We start from the raw sequence: 21,227 nt of genomic DNA, 5'->3' as shown, positions 1-21,227 counted from the left end.
CCACTTTGAAGGTTACCATGGGCTCTCAGGGACCTAATATCTCTGAGCCCCAACAACCCTATTTAATTTCCAAGCCAGCAAGCCCCACAACTGCGGGATCTTCCTTCTCCTTCCTTGCCTTAGAGCATTCATTCTTCCAGTGGCCAAAACCTCGGCACCAGGCACACTGGTTTGGCTGTAACAGGGCCCAGGGCCTCCGTTGGGACTGGTTGAAGGACTGTCCTGTCCCTGGGGCAGAGGAGGTTTTCTGGAGGGCCCAAGATAGACCTTCCCAGAGCAGCAGCTAGCATTGTAAGTCTCTTGTCTGTTCGCTTTTGTTCCCTCCAGCTCTCTGGCAGAGCGAAGTCTGTGCTTAATTCCAGCATCTCCCTCCCCTTCTTATCAATAACTCACTGGGAGAGGCAGGTATAGCTTGGGTGGTTCGGCTAGAGCTGGATCCTGGAAGTGTTGGCCAGAGGCTTCTGTCACTGGGATCGGAGCCTCCCGAGGTGGCGGCTCTACGACCTCGGGAAGAGCTGGCGGAGGAGCAGCGGCTGCTGCAGGAACTTCACCTGGCCCTGGATCGGGCATCAGGGCGGCCTCCGGTCCTGGTGGAGCACTGAGGCAGGAGCGTCATTATCCAGTATGGGGGAGGGGTCAGGTCGGCACTGTCCAAATCCTGTAGAATTTACTTTTTTATCATCAGTCAATTTTTGTGCCGTTAATATTTTTGCCCTTCCCTTCTGGATACAGAACCTTGTCCGAGTAGGAGCGTCTTGAGCTAACCCTAGCCATGAGTCAGTGTATGGATATTGATCCGGGTGTCCCGGCTCTCCTGTGACTACTGTAGAGACTGCTTCCACTGTTTGTTAAGTTCATGGTGTCCTCTGGTGGCCCTCCTACTCCTACAGGGGGCTTTGACCTCCCAGAGTCTGTGGAGGCAGTTAGGCTTCATCTTCACCCCATAGTCTCCTCCAAATCCCTTCTTTAAATTTTTAAACCATGCACTCCAATACAGTTGCCGTAAATTCACTTCCTCCCATCTTGCTTACCTTCTCAGACCTTCTTCTACTTTTCCTTTTCATTCTGACTACAAAGTTCTTGGTACCCTATGTACTTCTGTTATTTCTATTCAATGAAACATTTATATTGTCATTCCACCTCCTTCCTAATTGGGGTGAGAAGAGCCTTACCTGCCAGATCCCAGAGGGAGAAGGGGGGGATCAGTGTGTCTTCACCGGCCAGTTGTCACGGCCGAACCAGAACACCACGTGGTCCAAGACTGTTTCTCCCTTAACTTTTAAAGTCCGTTCTGCCTTGGTGGGTTTGATTAGGTGCAGATAAAAACACAGATGGGTTAAATATCCCACATCCCAAGCCATCTTCAGAAAAGCCAGTTCATACTCATTTATGTGTCCCCTGCCTTCTACCCTGACAATTCCGAGGCGGTCAAGAGTTTCACACAGATGGGACACCTCCTTGGGAAGGGCAGAATATGTGCACACAAAGACCAAGTTTCTTCTCCTAACAATCCCCTGGTGATTGCTTGGTAATAATTTTCCCTAAGATGGCACGGACACCACCTCTTAAATGATATTCACAAATTTCCTTCCTAAGCCTTAACACACTCGTCAACCTGTGTACCAAGCAATTGCCGCCTGTCTATTCCAGGCTCCTGTGGGTCCCCACTCCTTCTAGTCCCTCCCAGGGGGGTGATCAGACCCCCTCTTCCACCCTGATAGGTGGGTTCCTCCTCACCTGACCGCTCAGTCCCCTTGCTGCCATTCTGCTGCTACTGCTGCTGCTAAGTCGCTTCAGTCATGTCTGATTCTGTGTGACCCCAGAGACAGCAGCCCATCAGACTCCCCCGTCCCTGGGATTCTCCAGGCAAGAGCAGTGGAGTGGGTTGCCATTTCCTTCTCCAATGCATGAAAGTGAAAAGTGAAAGTGAAGTTGCTCAGTCGTGTCTGACTCTTAGTGACCCCATGGACTGCAGCCCACCAGGCTCCTCCATCCATGGGATTTTCCAGGCAAGAGTACTGGAGTAGGGTGCCATTGCCTTCTCCTTGCTGCCATTCACTACCTGCCAAAGCGAAGAAACCAGGCATTGAAAGGCTGAATTCTTCCAGAGGGGCTAGGCACCTTTCCCCCCTCTAGGAGATTCAGGCCACAAAGCCTCAGGGTGGCCTCAAATGAGACTTGTCTCCTCAAAGTGAGGGGTTTCCCAGCCCACGCACCAAATGTTGTAGCCACACATTCTGGGAAACAAGCTCACTCAGAAGGACAATGCAGAGAGTGAAGTGCAGTTTATTACACCGGCAGGCCCAAGGCAGAGTCTCCTCTTAGCCAAGGACCCCGACCAGTTTTTGTGAAAACCTTATATACCCTAAGTGACGTGAAGTCGCTCAGTCGTGTCCAACTGTTTGCAACCCCATGGACTGTAGCCTACCAGGCTTCTCAGTCCATGGGATTTTCCAGGCATGAGTACTGGAGTGGGTTGCGATTTCCTTCTCCAAGGGATCTTCCCAACCCAGGGATCGAACCCGGGTCTCCCACATTGTAGGCAGATGCTTTACCCTCTGAGCCACCAGGGAAGCCCATACACCCTAAGTGTACGTGCCCAATCTCACCTCCCCAAATTCCCTGAAACTAGTCTGAACAAAGGAAGGGAAAGATAGAATCAAAGTTAACCCGTGATTCATATGCCTTAAGCCTAGGTAGTTAACAGTAGCCAATTATCAATAGGCCTGTGGTCATACCCCAATAAGCATAATAGAATTTATGATTCTATTTGGTTACACAGATAATTAGGGTATTCTTTTAGGCAATGGAGATTCTAGGTATGAGCCCTGGGGTTCCATCCAGGGGGCCTCGTTTTCCAGTTGGTATGTTGTTTCCATAGATCCTGGGCGTATAGCTCAAAGTCCACAGTCCAGCCCAATATGGAGTCCTGCTTTCCAGATGGAGCCTGTTCTGTCTGTTTCCTCATACACTACAGCTATTTTGATCTTTTCCAGTGTTGAGGATAATTCCTCATGGCCCAGTCTTTACTCAAGAGATACTGTCCACAGGTAGAGACTATGCCTGGTCTCTTTAGTATGCAAAGCCAGCACATGCCCAGTTTGTCCCACACAACCAGGTACCAGAGATGCCATCATTTGTTCAGTTTCCTCCCAGAGGATATAGTCTAGCATTGCAGGTACTATAGATGCAGGCTATGAGCTGAATTAATCATCAGCAGCATTAGCATTAGGAAAACTTCAGTGGAATTAAAGTATCTATCATTTCATTGTTTCTTAATTTTAAGTGAATTTCATATCACTCTTGCATTATACCTGACTGCATATTCAGTATTTCTTGCGCTTAAATCTGTTTCCCTTTGTTGGATCCTTGGTTGATAATTCACATTTTGCCTCTTATATGGTCAAAAAGAGGTCTCATGATTGCATTAACCTTCCTGGAGAACCATAAGATCATGAGTCTCTTCCCCATTTTAATCAATGAATTAGTATCAAATTGCTCTTTGAAATGGTATAAACAAAAGTATAGGAAAATTTCAGTTTAGCAACAATTATTTGTTATTTTCCCAATTCATATATTTTTCCAAGTGAACCTAATATGTATTTTTTAATTTATACCAAACTAGGAAATAAGACAGTTATTTTAATTCTTCTCCTTGTGTATTTACATGGAAAGGTTTCAGGAATTTCTCCACACCTCTTCACGATAAGATCAAATATTCTTGGGGGTCTAGCCCTGTTATGGCCTGGACTCTTCCTCCTTCTCCATCTTTTTTCCCTCACCATTTGATCCTGAACAATTCAGAGGTGTGTTTTGGGGGCAGACAACCACTCCAAAAGATTGACTACTGAAAAGATAAACACTCTGATAAAACTGCAAACACTTCCTGGGAAACACTCAGATTTGGTGAGGGCACTGAGCTGGTTTGAGGACCCTTCTGCATGGTCTCTGTTCTGTCACTTGAGAATATATTAGACATTACTAGCAGGAGCCTGCTTTATATTCAGATTCTAACCTTAAATGGTGATGGTGGGGATTATAATGGCTGTAAAACTGGATCACCTGCAGCATTCAAATGAAAATAAGGAAGTTAGAAAATATCTTAGAATTTCTTTCACTGGCACACAAAAGGCACTGTGCTACATGTAAATGAGCATTATGCTTTACATTTGACACATCTACCTCAAGGGAGCTTCAATTCTGACTGTCTATCCCAGGTAAATATTAGCAGAATACCAAATGCCTGGGCTTGACATATTAAGTGAACAGGAGTAATTTATAAATATTATTTTGTATCTCTTCTGATTCATAGAAAAGAATGTTTTTACCAGCTTACCAGATCCTTGGGTAAAGGACCAAAATACATTTCTCTCTGTTTTCATTTTTATTCTGTGATGGAAAAACAGTTCAAACTAGCTGCAAGTCACAGTAATTCCTGTGGATTCTGTGAGAATTCTTTAATCTTATAATTTCTGTGGGAATTCCCTTCTTATGTTTTCTTCTAAATATATACTACCATATTACATGTATACATTTTATTTTTATTCTTGCTACTGGCATCTTCCCCACTGAACTTTACCCACTTGTCTCTGTCCTGTGACATAAAGCACTAAATGTCTGATAACATTTACATTGCAACTAAGAGCCTCAATTATATATAATTCAAGACAATGTTTTATGTGTATCTTTAATTACATCAGTTTATAAGTGAAATGGAAGCTAATATGTCCATTCAATAGTAAATCTAAAACATGTTAAATAGGAACCAAGGAGGTAAGATAATGACTTACAGAAAAAATTAGGTAAATCAGTGGGGACTTGGAGGGCTTCACACGATACAGAATTTTTATAAATCTAAAACAAATTCATGCATAGCAAAACTGCCAACAAAAGAGAGGTCTACCAGTGTGTCCAGAGAAGACCAAGTGGAGAATGAGGTGTTGAGCAAGGGCCAGAGATCCTGAAACCCACACCATGGATGTAATAAATACTGTGGACCTCAAGAGACTCTGCCTTTTCCATCTTACTCTGGGGCATGTACATCCAGCTGTGGTGAGACACCCACCTGCAGGAAGAGCATTTGACCAACTCTCTACTACCGTTTCCATTTCATTCTCTTACCCGTCAAGCAGCCCAAAGTGGGAAAAGCACTAGTGGTCTCTGTTAAAATGTAGACCACTTCTGATGTTTGGCATTTGCTCTTCAGCCAAATAAACAGGAGCTAAGTTTTTGTGTTCTGGTGTGATTTGAAAGCTCCTCCATAAATCTGGACATAGTGGTCAAGAATAATTGTGCCCATTTACCTTAGAGCTAGCTCTAGTTTTCCTAAATGGTGTGCTTTCTTCAAAACAGTTCAGAGTTAGTCACAGACAGTAAGGCATTTTGCCTCCAAGGGCATTTTACAGGTGTAGGAGCTAGGTAACTGACAAGGGAACTGGAGAAATGCCCTGGTGGTCCTGGAGCACAGGAAGTCCCCGGGTACAGATGTGTAGTATACTCCCTCTTGGCCCTCCAGCAGGGGGAAAGAAGCAGCAATGAAGCCCCCACCCCCTTCTCACTAGGAAGGAAAATTTGAGAACTATGATGCACTGCCTGCCTGCCTACTTGGTACCCAACTCCTTTTCTCACGTTAACATTTACGGTGCAATGGCAGCCCACTCCAGTGCTCTTGCCTGGAAAATCCCATGGGCGGAGGAGCCTGGTAGGCTGCAGTCCATGGAGTCGTGAAGAGTCAGACAGGACTGAGCGACTTCACTTTCACTTTTCACTTTCATGCATTGGAGAAGGAAATGGCAACCCACTCCAGTGGTCTTGGTTGGAGAATCCCAGGGACGGGGGAGCCTGGTGGGCTGCCGTCTATGGGGTCGCACAGAGTCGGACACGACTGAAGAGACTTAGCAGCAGCAGAGCAATTGAGTTGATCTAAACGGTTGTGCGTTTTATGATACAAATAAACAAGTATGTCGAAGATCATAAACAACAACACTTAAAACAATCATTTTAGTTATTTTCCTTCTACGAGTGAAAAGCTATACCCATCTTAATAAAAGTCAGTTTTTAAATCTAACATTCTAAACCTAACAGTAAGGAAATACATGTGGAGGCTGAGAACAGGCGGCTGAAGAGAGGTGGGGGAGCCATGTGTTCAGAGGAGGGGAGGCAGGGGCCAGGCAGCCAGCACGGATGCCTCCACCTGTGCCCACCTGCCTACATGTCCAAGATCCACCCGGTCCTCGATGCCAAACTGTAATTGGAGACTCAACTCTTCTCTGTAACAGGACTTTGGAAGCACCGTGGAGATCTCTGTTGTTAATGATGCCAGACAAATCCATGTCTACTGTTTAAAGATAAAGTGAAGCTAGAAAATTCTGATAACTTCCTGGTCATGAGGGTCATAATTCTTCTTCTCCCTAAGGAGTCAGATATTTTTTTAAAAAAAATCAAGCAATAGCACAGAGCTCATGAGTTTACCTTTGCATTTTGGATCTCAGGAGCACAGAACTGAATGAATCATGAACTTTGGTTCAGGAGACATTCTCATCATTGTCAAAGCATGGCCCACTTTGTTTGTTTCTGTGGCTATAATTGTACCTGCATATTTATTTTAATAACGTAATAACCATGAATGTACTACCCAAACCAAGAGCTAGTTTGGTCCTCTGACAACTTACCATCTGCCTTGTCACATTCATCGACCTGCCTTCCTCCACCTAGTAACCATCAGCCCAAATCCTATACTGACAATCTCTTGATTTTTTTTCCTAAATAGTCTTTGGAAACTATGCATATCTGGGAAAAAAAATTAATTTGAAAAAGGTTGCCTTGTTTTTAACTTTATAAAAGCTAAAACATACAATGTTTCAAAACTTTTAAACCTGAATATTAAATTGTAAAGATTCATCCATACCATTGCATGACATTATAGATCATTACATTTTTTAAAACTGATAAAGCACATACAATGCAAAACTTCAGTATGAACACTGTGCACAAAGTAACCAATCTGATGAGTTCTGACAGCTGTATTCATCCACATATTGTCGTTGTTGAGTTGCTAAGTCCTGTCTGATGGTCTTGGTGACTCCATGGACAGTAGCACTCCAGGCTCCTCTGTCCATGGGATTTGCCAGTCAAGAATACTGGAGTGGGTTGCCATTTCCTTCTCCAGGGGATCTTCCCAACCAAAGGATCAGGCCAGCATTGCCTGCAGTAGGAGGCAGATTCTTTACTACTGAGCCATCAAAGAAGCCCCTACACACCAATAGAATTGCTAAAACTGGAAAAGAGGAAAAAACTTGGTAATACCGAGAATTGTCATGGATGCAAAGCAACTGAGTCTCTCACACGTTATTGGTGGGAAAGGTGAAATGGAAGAATGGAACAGTTGTTCTGGTAAATATTGTGGCAGTTTCTTATAAAGTTAAATATACTTTTATTGTAGAACACAGTGTCTTCATCCCTAGATCTTTACTCAAGAAAAAAGAAAACAGATAGTATTTCTAAGCACAAATACTTAGAGCAGCTTTATTCATAATCACTTGAAACTGAAAACAACTCAGATGTCCTCAACAAATGACTTGTGTATCTAGACAGCAGAGTCCTACTCAAAAATCAGAAGGACTGAATGATGATACATGTGATTACATGGATGACTCTCGAAAGCTTTATGCAAAATGAAAAAACCCAGACACAAAAGGCAGCATACTATCTGATTCCTTACCATTGGCATTCTAGAAAAACCAAAGCTGTAAGGACAGAAAATTGATCAGTGTTTGCACAGAGTTAGAAAGAAGAGGAGACTGGCTACACAGGGGCAAGAGGCAGCTGGAGCGCTGGAAACAGTCTAATCTCAGTGCAGTAGGAACACAACTGTTTAGGTTTGTCAAAATTCACAGAATTGTACATCTAAAGAGGGTGATTTTTATTATATATAAACTATATCTCAATAAACCTTACTTTAAAAAATTTAAAACTAAATGTTTGAGGAAACCTGATAGAAAATCTAAATAATTACAGTTAACTAGAGGAACCAGAGATCAAATTGCTAACATCCGCTGGATCATCGAAAAAAGCAAGAGAGTTCCAGAAAAACATCTATTTCTGCTTTATTGACTATGCCAAAGCCTTTGACTGTGTGGGTCACAATAAACTGGAAAATTCTGAAAGAGATGGGAATACCAGACAACCTGACCTGCCTCTTGAGAAACCTATATGCAGGTCAGGAAGCAACAGTTAGAGCTGGACACGGAACAACAGACTAGTTCCAAATAGGAAAAGGAGTACGTCAAGGCTATATGTTGTCACCCTGCTTATTTAACTTCTATGCAGAGTACATCATGAGAAACGCTGGAAGAAGCAGAAGCTGGAATCAAGATTGCTGGGAGAAATATCAATAATCTCCGATATGCAGATGACACCACCCTTATGGCAGAAAGTGAAGAGGAACTAAAAAGCCTCTTGATGAAAGTGAAAGTGGAGAGTGAAAAAGTTGGCTTAAAGCTCAACATTCAGAAAATGAAGATCATGGCATCTGGTCCCATCACTTCATGGGAAATGGATGGGGAAACAGTGGCAGACTTTATTTTGGGAGGCTGCAAAATCACTGCAGATAGGGATTGCAGCCATGAAATTAAAAGACAGTTACTCCTTGGAAGGAAAGTTATGACCAACCTAGACAGCATATTCGAAAGCAGAGTTATAACTTTGGTCCGTGTAGTCAAGGCTATGGTTTTTCCAGTGGTCATGTATGGATGCAAGAGTTGGACTGTGAAGAAAGCTGAGTGCCGAAGTATTGATGCTTTTGAACTGTGGTGTTGGAGAAGACTCTTGAGAGTCCCTTGGACTGCAAGGAGATCAACCAGTCCATTCTGAAGGAGATCAACCCTGGGATTTCTTTGGAAGGAATGATGCTAAAGCTGAAGCTCCAGTACTTCGGACACCTCATGCAAAGAGTTGACTCATTGGAAAAGACTCTGATGCTGGGAGGGATTGGTGGGGCAGGAGAAGGGGACGACAGAGGATGAGATGGCTGGATGGCATCACCGACTCAATGGATGTGAGTTTGAGTGACTGGGAGTTGGTGATAGACAGGGAGGCCTTGCATGCTGCAATTCATGGGGTCGCAAAGAGTCAGACATGACTGAGCAGCTGAACTGAAATGATAGCAGATAATTCCTGCCTCTGTCTCTTCTCTGTTAAAAAGAATGTTTCTGTCTTAAGCATTTTGTTTCAAACAGGAATGTCCCAACTGTTTATTTTCTAGATTGCCAAATTAGATTACTACTTAGTCCAACATCTGTTTAAAAAATATACATGTCTGACTTCCCCTTGGTAAGAGTTTCAGGAAGTACTGCCTGTTTGAGATCAAGCAATTCACTGGCTGTTAGCTTTTGCTAGCAAATGGTGATGTCACTGACTGGAATAATATCAGAGACACTCAGAAACTGTAACATTACTTTTAAAGGTATAGCTGTTAATAAAGAGGGAAACAGGAATGGCAGAGAAGAAACTTTAGTAAGCATACAGGATGACCCTTTATATTTTTCTACAGCAATTACAGTATATAGTAGAGAATTAATATAAAACAGTTAATATTAAAGAATCTGCAGATTCTGAAAATTACCCTTCTAAGAATGTGGAAGTACATAAAAATTGCATTATGCCACAGTACTATATGAGCTTCCCTGGTGGATCAACAGTAAAGAGTCCCTGGGTCAGGAGGATCCCCTGGAGAAGGGAATGGTAACCCACTCCGTTTTTCTTGCCTGGAAAACCCCAAGGACAGAGGAACCTGGAGTGCTACCATCCATGGGGTCACTAAAAGATTTAGACACAACTTAGCTACTAAATAACAAAGAAGTATGTACTAACATATACTTCCTTGCTTATTGACAAAATGTTTGAGATTCTTGTTTAACATCTAAAATTTAAAAGATATTCTTGCTGTTTTTGATGACTTAGATTCTTGGCAGCTATAACCGAGGAAATTTGAGCACTGAAAAGTTTGTGGAGGAAATAAAATCAATAGCAAGTGAACCCACTGAAAAGCATTTCTTCAATGTCTCTGATGAATTGGCACTAGTCACTATTGTCGAAGCTCTGGGAGAAAGAATCTTTGCCCTGGAAGGTATGACTTTTTCTCATAAGCCTGAATGTTCTGTCTGCAATTCAAACTCAATGGGTTTTTGTATTTGTTTTTACCGCATGGCTAATGTGTTTTTACTGTGTCCGGTAGCCACCATGGGACAATGCCCTTTCTCTATAAATCTGTCCTATAGCACTGTGTCTGCTGGCAGCTCTCTTTGTAAGGTCATGGCAGTACTGACGTGAGGGCCAGATGAAGACAATAGTCAACAGACACGCAAAAACAAAAATGTGCCCTGTGTTTTATTCCTTTTCTGTGACACAAGTTTGGAAAATGGAGACACTAGCTCAAGTTTTGTTTTTATTTCTCATTTTGGGCTTCTGCGGGACAGTTCTTACACAGCATCTCCTTCCTTCATTTATTTTCTCAGTTTTGCTCCTTGCCCTTTTGAAAGGTCTTCATGGAGCTCTGCCTCAAGACCCATGGCAGCAAAATATTGGTTCACTGTATTTGTCTGAATCATGCTGCTTCTCTGTAAATTCTTTTTTTGATTTTTCAGTGGCAACTGGCTATTGGGAATAACAAGTCATGGCATTCCCTCCTCTGCCTGAGGTAGAGATGTCAAGGAGCAAATGACTTTGGAACTAGATCTTCCCCGAGAAAAAAATAAAAAGAAGTCTTCAGATTTGTTATGCCAGGCACATTGAAAAAGCCTCTTGTCCACATTCTCTGATGATCTGGAGAGTCCGAGAACGCTTCTTTGTTTCTCAACCTAGGATGAGAAACCTCCAAACTGTTCTGCTGTTCTGCTCTGTCTGAACCCTGTTGACTCTGTGCTTGTGAGGACAGGCCATGCTGAGGACTGTTGTTTCTCACCTTAAACACAGAAACTTACAAGCACCTTCTCCTTCTCCCTGATATGACCTGATAATGGGAAATAGAAAGACAAAATGAGAAAGAGACATCACTGAAAAATTGTCGACCATTTTAACTGAGCATTAAGTGGCTGGGGAAAGTGATGGACAGAGAATATTTAAAAGTAGGGAAAGGAAAGAAGATGGTTTAGGGTAATGGCTTTCAAAGTTTTTTTGATAGTGACTCATGCAAATCAATACATTTTGCTTTGTGACCCAGTGCACACATATGTATACATATAAAAAAAATTTCCCCCAAAACCCTTATTATATGTGATGCATTCTGATAGTTTCATCACTTCCATTCTACTCTGTTATCTTTCAGTTTAAAAAAAAAATGTGATTATGACTCACCCTGTTGATTTCATGACTGGACTGGAACCAATCAGGAGGAAGTTTGTTTCAGAGATGATGGGGATCTACAGCCCACCCAGACTGAATTTTTCTGGTTTCCTTCTGCCCTGGCTTCTTTACCCTGTGCCTTTAGAAACAGAACTCTCACCTTATTAGTCTAAAGTCACAGCTGCTTCTAATGAACTTGGCTCTCCTGTGTTTTGTGTACAAGTCACTTTTAAGTGGCCTTGGTGTCACAACAGCTATCCAAGTATCATTTACTAATATGCTGGATAATGACTTTGGCTGGCCTTAAGAAACTATATTAGGTTTTCCAAGTCCTTGTGCATGTTCAGTTTTTAATAACATGGACCAAGTATGATAAAAACAATCTGCAAAGATCATTTAAAGGAAAAATTACTTAGTTGAGCATAATACAGTCTAAATACATAATACAGTTATAATACATTTCTAAATCTCATCTTAATTAAGTAAATATAACCTAAGATGTGTAGGAATGAAGCCTATATGAGGTATTGGATGGAGGAGGGATTCATCTGCTTTAAATGATATTTTCAGGTACCTTCTAACCTAACCACACCATGAGATAAAGATTATACATTGGAGTAGCTATGTACTCCAAGAAGTATCTCCATATTTAAAAAAGAAATCATCTTAGAAGGAACTCCTCAGGTTAAAAAATGTCTCCCATATCTTTATCATTATGCTTTCAGTTCTAACCAAAAGCAGTGTTTTTACTAGCTTATGTCTGATTTTTTTCATAATGAGATCCAAAAGAGCTACCTTTCCTTGTTTGATGGGAAATCTCCATTTCCTATCAACATTTATTTTTAGATGGCAAATAGCAACAAGTGTGAAAATCATGCTTGCCCAAAGGACAGTGCCTCCTAGGGAGGTGAACACACCAGCTTTTGCCCAATAAAATGGGTAAACTAATGTCCCCTTTTCCCATCAAGCCCTTGGGAACAATGCACAACCACGCCCATGAACAAGTCCAGGGAGAAGTTGACAACAAGAAGTTCAAGGGTACGTGATGTGCTCCACCAGGATGAAGACTGAGCAGGCAGAATTCCACAGAACTTTCTTCTGTCTGTTCTCAGTTGTAAACAGAACTGCAGCAGGGGAAGGTGCTGGGAATATGTAGGTCCCCACTACTTCATTCTTTGATCTGGGTGTAAAGTACCTTACACCATTGTGAAACCAAAATAAAGTTTCAAATTAAAGTTAAAATGCATTTTAGTCATTTAAATTAGAGGACAATTTGTATGTGAGAGTAAAATGACATAATAGAATTCTATGATTGATTTCTCCATTTAATCTAGTCCTTTAAAAGGCAATTACTAATGTATTTGTTAACAACTTTATGCAGGTAAAATAACTAGTAAATAAGTTTGAGTTCACAAATTGGATTGCTCTCATACCTCAGTGAAAGAGTAGATCGACTTTTAAAGAATTATGTGCTATTTTTAACTTATCAGCAAGGCCAAATAAATCAGTAATTCCCTCCTGAAAGCAAATAAATCTGCATTCCCTTAATCCCCTTAGGAGGGTGTGGCTTTGGTTTGGTGAATATTTTGAGAGCAGCACACTCCCAAAGAATGCTCTGGATTGTTTCTGCATTTCAGTAACGAGCTTCAAAATGGGTACAGGATCTTTAAAAAATGTGTGGTCGGATGGCATGTGGCCTGGAGTCTTGCCAGAAAGACCCCTCCTGATTTGTGAGTGACACCCACAGTCAGACATCAGGACCAATACAAACCCGAGTCCCTAAACCCCTTATCAAACAGTGGAATTCTGAGAGGATATACCACAGGAAATACAATGAGGCTGGTAGAATCAAGAAACCTCTTTAAATATGTGAATCAAATGTTATTGGCCCTCTGACATTTTAGTAAGTTTAGCCTAATCTCAGGAGGATACCTAGGGCATGAGGGTGTGTTACAGAGCTTTCAATCATGTTGATCCCAAGCTCAATAGGCTCCAACATAGACAGAGTATAAGAACAGAGGTGTGACTCTTAGCCCTTCCAACAAGGGTGGGGAAACTAACAGTCAGGAATGTGAGACTCAGCCCTTACGCTAACCTTCTCAGTCCTCTACCCAGCCCTGCCTAGGAATTTTGGGGTTGAGAAATCTTTGCGCTGAAAATGCTCTAAAGATGCTAGAAGTTCTAGTTGGTCAAAACCACAGATGGTACTAGGTCTCTGTCTTCTGCAAATCTAAAGTGTGTGTGCTAAAGGCGACTCTCTTCCTCCATTACAGCTACAGTTGACCAATCGGCAGCATCTTTTGAGATGGAAATGTCTCAGACCGGCTTCAGTGCTCATTATTCACAGGTACATTGACCACTTGGTAGAAAACATCGTTTTTAATAGGTTTCCTTTCTCAAAGTCAGCACTGAGACATCAGCATTACAGATGCAAGTTACAGCTCATGGCATGAGCAGTTATTCAGACCATGTAGTTAATAATCCAAATAGGAAAGAGGGGACTTCCCTGGTGGGCCAGTGGTTAAGACTTTGCCTTCCAGTGCAGGGAGTGTGGATTTGATCCCTGGTCAAGAAGCTCTCACATGCCTCACACCCAAACATAAAACAGAAGCAAAAGACCAAAACATAAAACAGAAGCAACCTCATAACAAAGTCAATAAAGACTTTAAAAATGGACATGGAAAAGAAAACTCTTAATAGAAAAAAATAATGTTACTAGTTGTCATAATTTTTTTAAAAAAAGGAAACAGCATTTCACAAGCTTCTTATTAGGGAAACATGTTGTCACACACACAGCTCACTACACTGTACTGATAATCATGAATAAGCTTGAGGTCTGCCTTCTGTAATTATGCATCTAACTAAATAAAATATTTAATTTAACATATTTGCTAAAGATATGTATCTTTTTCTCAGTGTCAGAGTATTCAAGGGTCTTGCTAGAAGTCCATGTTCAAGACCCAGAATTCTTAACAGCCATAAAGCAAAAAGACAAGATTAGAAAATACATTCTTTACAGTAGATGGAAGAAAAGGTGCTAATACCATGGTCCCTGCACAGGAATATCGACATTTCAGGGTGCAATTGTAGTGTATAACTTAGGGAAATTTCCTTATTCTGCCGCAGTTTCCTCTTCTGTAGAATGGGGGTGGTAATAATGGAATCTAGCCCAGTGGGCTTTTGGGACGATTTTATGGTTTAATAAATGTAAAGCACATTGAACAGTACTGATCACACTATTAATGCTATGTACGTGTTTACACTTACTATTTTTGTTAAATATCATTGTTTTCTCTGTTTGGATATCAGGACTGGATCATGCTTGGAGCCGTAGGAGCCTATGATTGGAATGGGACAGTCGTCATGCAGAAGGCTGATCAAAGTGTAATTCCCCAGAACACAACCTTTAATGTTGAGTCCACAGAGAAGAATGAACCTCTTGCTTCTTATCTAGGTAAAGTTTGGATGTAATTGATAGAAAGTTGGTTTTTTAGAAAAGTTTTGTATTTTTTTAATTTTTAGCATTATTTCCTTATACTTGCATAGGCGGACTTTGTAAAAGAGATCACTTCTACAAGTTAGATATTTTATAGGACCCATGAAAGTTTCCAGGCCTCTGAGTAACCTTAGTAAAAATAATAGAATATGAGGGGCCTTTCTCAGAAGGACTGTCTACACAGGGAGGGATTTGGGCTGAAATTCACACTTTTTAAGGTCTCTCTATGTCTGGTATTCTCGTTAATGTCACCAAATGCTTCAGACCCATTGAGCAGGAAGCAAAGGTAGAGAAAGAAACCTTGACTCAGGCTACGCTGAAGCCCAGACTCCCATATTCTCTTAAATATTTTTTATCATTAGTTTCTCTCTATGGGTCCTAATTTTGGAAGGTAAACATTTTACTTGTTATATCATATGACTTCTTCTTTAATACCTTTGCTGACAATCAGATACATATTGAACTGAAGCCCAGTAATGTAATGATTTCCCAAAGACTTGCCTAGAATGAGGAGGTGTATGTCTGGTGTCACTTTATTCTGAATTTGTGCCAGACTGGGAGCTGTCTGGGGGAGACCAGGGGACTCTTCCATCGTTGGTCCATCTCCATAAGCAGTTGGGAGGGCCTAGGATGGAAGGGCTTCCCTGGCGGCTCAGATGGTACAGAATCTGCCTACAGTGCAGGAGACTCAGATTTGATCCCTGGGTTGGGAAGATCCCCTGGAGAAGGCAATGGCTACCCACTCCAATATTCTTGCCTGGAGAATTCATGGACAGGGGAGCTTGGTGGGCTATAGTCCATGGGGGTCCCAAAGAGTCAGACATGACTGAGTGACTAACACATAAACACAGGATGGATAAGACCCTCAGGATATGATTTCCCAGCTCTCTCTATTCACTCAACAAATATCTGGGGAGCATTTCTCTTCTCTCTTTACTGGCACATCTGTACATCTTTTTATTCAAGGGCATGTATTAAAGCTGTAGAGGCAACAGAATTTAAGAAGAATAAAGAGTCTGAGCAGTTTTGGTAATTAACAATATATAACAGTTAACAGCAGGTATAATGTGAGTGCTAAATCCCCTTAAGACATGTTGTTGAACTGCACTAACAGAAGTCTAGTGTATTTCTCATGAATGTCCTATTTCATTCTGCCTTAGTCAGAGAGCAGCTAGAATACTCTAAGCTTTGTCCTAAGCATCACACATTATAAAAGAAAATGCCGAACTAGAATCACCAGTAAAAAATTACCTAAAGGCTATGAATCTGAAAACAATCCCCATCTACCCATCCTTCTCCCCACCAAACCCGAAAAGAATGGTGGTTAGAAAACAGCGTACACTGCATGTCTTTTAAATACTTGAAGGACTGTGATGTAAAATAAAGGGGTTGGTATTAAAATTCGTAATCAGTTTTAGCATTAAAAGAGATCTCAGGAAGCAACTGGTACACATCTAATTTGCCAAGTTAAGAAACTGAGTACTAGAAATATTATATCACAGTTAACTATGGCAAATCTGCAACTGGAATCTAGGTTTTTAAATTCTTATTCCAGTGTTCATTTCACCACACCAAAACGCTGATTCTGGGCTGATCAAGAAAACACTTACAAATAATAAGTGCCTGCAGTGTGTCAAATATTCACCTGTAAATTAAGGGTAACAGGGTAAATAAGGGAAATTTATTCCTGCATTGATGAAGCTTGTTGTTTTGGATAAGAGACAATACAGAACCAACCAGTCACTATTAGTGTAATATGAGCTATGAGACAGAATACCTAAAAAGAGGATAGGAGGTTAGGTTAGATAGTTTCTAAAGGCTCTTCATGTCCTATGAGTCTTTGAGACTCATATTAATATGTAAAATTAATATGTAAAATACCTTGAAATCTAGACTCATATTAATATGTAAATTAATATGTAAAATACCTTGAAATCTAGAACCAGTTTAAAATGAGGTTTCTTTCCATCCTAGATAGAAGAATGGGAGAACATTTGTTCTCATAAAAATGTTTACACCATAATGACTTGGAAATTTCACTTTAGAGGATCTAGCCTAAAGGGAAAATCGGTTATTTAAGAATGCCAAGGGAATGGTTGTTTTCACTGTATTGTTAGTTATAATATTGAGGAAAATGACATATCCTAAATGTTCAAAAATATGAGAATAGTGAAGTAAATTGTAAATCCACTTGATGGAACATCATGCACATAAAAATTATAAAGCTGCTGATACCATCATACTTAAAGTGACTTGAAGTGATTGTAGCACTAGGTATACAGTCAGACAGTACAGAGATACTCTGAGGTCATAGGAGTCTTGAGTTTGTTTTCTGACTCTGCCCCTGGTTATCACTTTAGGCGAATTACTTTATTCCTCAAAGCCTTGATTTTCCTATTTATAAAAAATAATTTATATACAAGAGAAGACTCTACACATGGACATCACCAGATGGTCAACACCGAAATCAGACTGATTATATTCTTTGCAGCCAAAGATGGAGAAGCTCTATACAGTCTACAAAATCAAGACCGGGAGCTGACTGTGGCTCCGATCATGAACTCCTTATTACCAAATTCAGACTTAAATTGAAGAAAGTAGGGAAAATCGCTAGACCATTCAGGTATGACCTAAATCAAATCCCTTATGATTATACAGTGGAAGTGAGAAATAGATTTAAGGGTCTAGATCTGATAGATAGAGTGCCTGATGAACTATGGAATGAGGTTCGAGACATTGTACAGGAGACAGGGATCAAGACCATCCCCATGGAAAAGAAATGCAAAAAAGCAAAATGGCTGTCTGGGGAGGCCTTCCAAATAGCTGTGAAAAGAAGAGAGGTGAAAAGCAAAGGAGAAAAGGAAAGATATAAGCATCTGAATGCAGAGTTCCAAAGAATAGCAAGAAGAGATTAGAAAGCCTTCTTCAGTGATCAATGCAAAGAAATAGAGGAAAAGAACAGAATGGGAAAGACTAAAGATCTCTTCAAGAAAATTAGAGATACCAAGGGAACATTTCATGCAAAGATGGGCTCGATAAAGGACAGAAATGGTCTGGACCTAACAGAAGCAGAAGATATTAAGAAGAGGTGGCCAGAATACATGGAAGAACTGTACAAAAAAGATCTTCATGACCCAAATAATCATGATGGTGTGATCACTAATCTAGAGCCAGACATCTTGGAATGTGAAGTCAAGTGGGCCTTAGAAAGAACAAAGCTAGTGGAGGTGATGGAATTCCAGTTGAGCTGTTTCAAATCCTGAAAGATGATGCTGGGAAAGTGCTGCACTCAATATGCCAGCAAATTTGGAAAACTCAGCAGTGGCCACAGGACTGGAAAAGGTCAGTTTTCCTTCCAATTCCAAAGAAAGGCAATGCCAAAGAATGCTCAAACTACCACACAATTGCACTCATCTCACACGCTAGTAAAGTAATGCTCAAAATTCTCCAAGCCAGGCTTCAGCAATACGTGAACCATGAACTCCCTGATGTTCAAGCTGGTTTTAGAAAAGGCAGAGGAACCAGAGATCAAATTGCCAGCATCCACTGGATCACGGAAAAAGCAAGAGAGTTCCAGAAAACATCTATTTCTGCTTTATTGACTATGCACCTAAAGCCTTTGACTATGTGGATCACAATCAACTGTGGAAAATTCTTCAAGAGATGGGAATACCAGACCACCTAACCTGCCTCTTGAGAAATCTGTATGCAGGTCAGGAAGCAACAGTTAGAACCGGACATGGAATAACAGACTGGTTCCAAATAGGAAAAGGAGTACGTCAAGGCTGTATATAGTCACCCTGCTTATTTAACTTCGATGCAGAGTACATCATGAGAAACGCTGGACTGGAAGAAACACAAGCTGGAATCAAGATTGCTGGGAGAAATATCAATAACCTCAGATATGCAGATGACACCACCCTTATGGCAGAAAGTGAAGAGGAACTAAAAAGCCTCTTGATGAAAGTGAAAGAGGAGAGTGAAAAAGTTGGCTTAAAGCTCAACATTCAGAAAACGAAGATCATGGTATCTGGTCCCATCACTTCATGGGAAATAGATGGGGAAACAGTAGAAACAGTGTCAGACTTTATTTTGGGGGGCTCCAAAATCACTGCAGATGGGGACTGCAGCCATGAAATTAAAAGACGCTTACTCCTTGGAAGAAAAGTTATGACCATCCTAGATACTATATTCAAAAGCAGAGACATTACTTTGCCAACTAAGGTCCATCTAGTGAAGGCTATGGTTTTTCCAGTGGTCATGTATGGATGTGAGAGTTGGACTGTGAAGAAGGCTGAGCGCTAAAGAATTGATGCGTTTGAACTGTGGTGTTGGAGAAGACTCTTGAGAGTCCCTTGGACTGCAAGGAGATCCAACCAGTCCATTCTGAAGGAGATCAACCCTGGGATTTCTTTGGAAGGAATGATGCTAAAGCTGAAGCTCCAGTACTTTGGCCACCTCATGCGAAGAGTTGACTCATTGGAAAAGACTCTGATGTTGGGAGGGATTGGGGGCAGGAGGAGAAGGGGACGACAGAGGATGAGATGGCTGGATGGCATCACGGACTCGACGGTCGTGAGTCTGAGTGAACTCCAGGAGATGGTGATGGACATGGAGGCCTGGTGTGCTGTGATTCATGGGGTCGCAAAGAGTTGGACACGACTGAGCGACTGAACTGAACTGACACGGGTATATAACATTTGCATTGTTATGAATATGAGCATAAATAATCCCTGTAAGGTGCTTAGTGTTGTGACAGATGGTTGACCCTCACTAGGTGTTGTCTATGTTGTGTTATTATTCCTCTTATTAGTATTATGATAGGCAGAATATAGACCCCAAAGATGTCCATGTCCTAATCCCCAGACTTAGATCTTATGTGACAAAAGGGACTTTGCAGATGTGTTTAAGTTAAGGATCTTGACATGAGAGATGAGCCTGGGATACCTGGTTGGCCCCAATCTCATCACATGAGATTTTAAATTCAGAGACGCTTTCCTGGATGTGAACAGGGAGAGACAGAACCATAGAAAAATGGTCAGAGAGATTAATGTTATTGGCTTTAAAAATAGAAAATGGGTGCCAAAAGCCAAGGAATATGAGTAGTCTCTAGAAGCCGCAATGGGCAAGAAAATGGATTCTTCTCTGTAGCATCTGAAGGAACCCAGCATCTTCAACCCATGCCTACCAACACCATGATTTTAGCCCAGGGAGACCTAGGGCTGATTTCTGACTGTATAAGATAATAAAATCGTGATGTGTTAAGCCATCAATCAAGTTTGTGGTAATTTGTTACAGCAGCAATAGAAAACTACAAGTATATTATAGAGCTACTAAGAGTAGCTGATATTAATACTACTACTAATTAGTAGTGAACAGTTACAGCATTAACGATATTGTGCACAAAGATATTGACATCCTCAAAGATGTGAATGACATTGTCACTACTCTAAGGAAGTTCACACGTTAATACCACATTTAATAATATATTAAATAATAACTTTATTTGATAAATTAAACTATAGTATTTTTAGTATTCTGAGTGATTATATGAGTAAATTCTTTAAAAACAAAAAACCTTAAAGAACTCTAAATCTATTATTCTCAAAAACCTTGGGTTAATGGTTTGCTTAAAGCAGACTTAGAGAATTCAAGACTGAAAGATACTGCTGCAAGCAAAGAAAATTGAGAACCTTTACTCCTGACCACATATTTATATGACACCTCTCTACCCAAAAAGGGAAATTTGGGGGTATATTGTTGACAGTGTGATAAGATGATTTTTTGTTTGTTTCGAAGATTTTTTTTTAATCTTTATATTAGCTTAGTCACAGGTTAGTGCTTTAGATATTTTGCCGATATAAAGTCTAATATATGTAAGATTTCTTTCAAAATGGAAAAGCACTCAGAAAGAGATCAAGGGAGAAAAATGGCTTTTCCCGCAAATATTATTCCAAATCTAAAATTAAGGTTTCAAAATGTTTCCTTGTATGGGTTACACATGAAGAAGAGTTTGAATGTGTTCTTCCAATCTGTGTGGATCAAAAGTTGTTAGACTGTGAAAATTCTGAAGGAAGGTAAGTAAGAGGTAGACAGTCTATTAAAAAATCTTATAGTAACCAATAATGATCAGAAAGCAGTGGGAACCAGCCATGGAACCTCCCTCAGGACAGTTAGGCACCCATCTTCCTGTAGCCCAGCAACTGCCTTTTGCCGATATGCACTGAGCAAGTGGCCCTGCTGGTGAGAATACAGGCAAGATCCTGTCCCCTGCTTCCCCGACCCAAGTTTGCTGATTTCTAATCACACCAGACTGATTCAAGAGGAAAGGTAAAAACGTGAGGCAAACATGTGAAATCAAGACAGATCCTGTGTTTCCCGTTACCTCACC

At 40.9% G+C, this 21,227-nt stretch overlaps 1 protein-coding gene across 2 annotated transcripts in view; it reads left to right on the top strand.

Moving 5' to 3' along the window:
- ITGA1 (integrin subunit alpha 1) overlaps positions 1 to 21,227 on the top strand; it is a 170,418-nt gene that overhangs the window by 97,865 nt on the left and 51,326 nt on the right. For both annotated transcript variants that reach the window (XM_027980075.2, XM_027980076.3), the window contains exons 9-11: positions 9,961 to 10,126; positions 13,614 to 13,687; positions 14,650 to 14,794. In XM_027980075.2, the coding sequence (XP_027835876.1) occupies positions 9,961 to 10,126; positions 13,614 to 13,687; positions 14,650 to 14,794 (385 nt within the window). The remainder of the gene's footprint in view (positions 1 to 9,960; positions 10,127 to 13,613; positions 13,688 to 14,649; positions 14,795 to 21,227) is intronic.

The sequence above is a fragment of the Ovis aries genome, chromosome 16 (assembly GCF_016772045.2).
Source record: "Ovis aries strain OAR_USU_Benz2616 breed Rambouillet chromosome 16, ARS-UI_Ramb_v3.0, whole genome shotgun sequence".
Taxonomy (NCBI): Eukaryota; Metazoa; Chordata; class Mammalia; order Artiodactyla; family Bovidae; genus Ovis; species Ovis aries.
The sequence above is the reverse complement of the archived record's forward strand: the minus strand, read 5'-3'. Positions and strand labels throughout refer to the sequence as shown.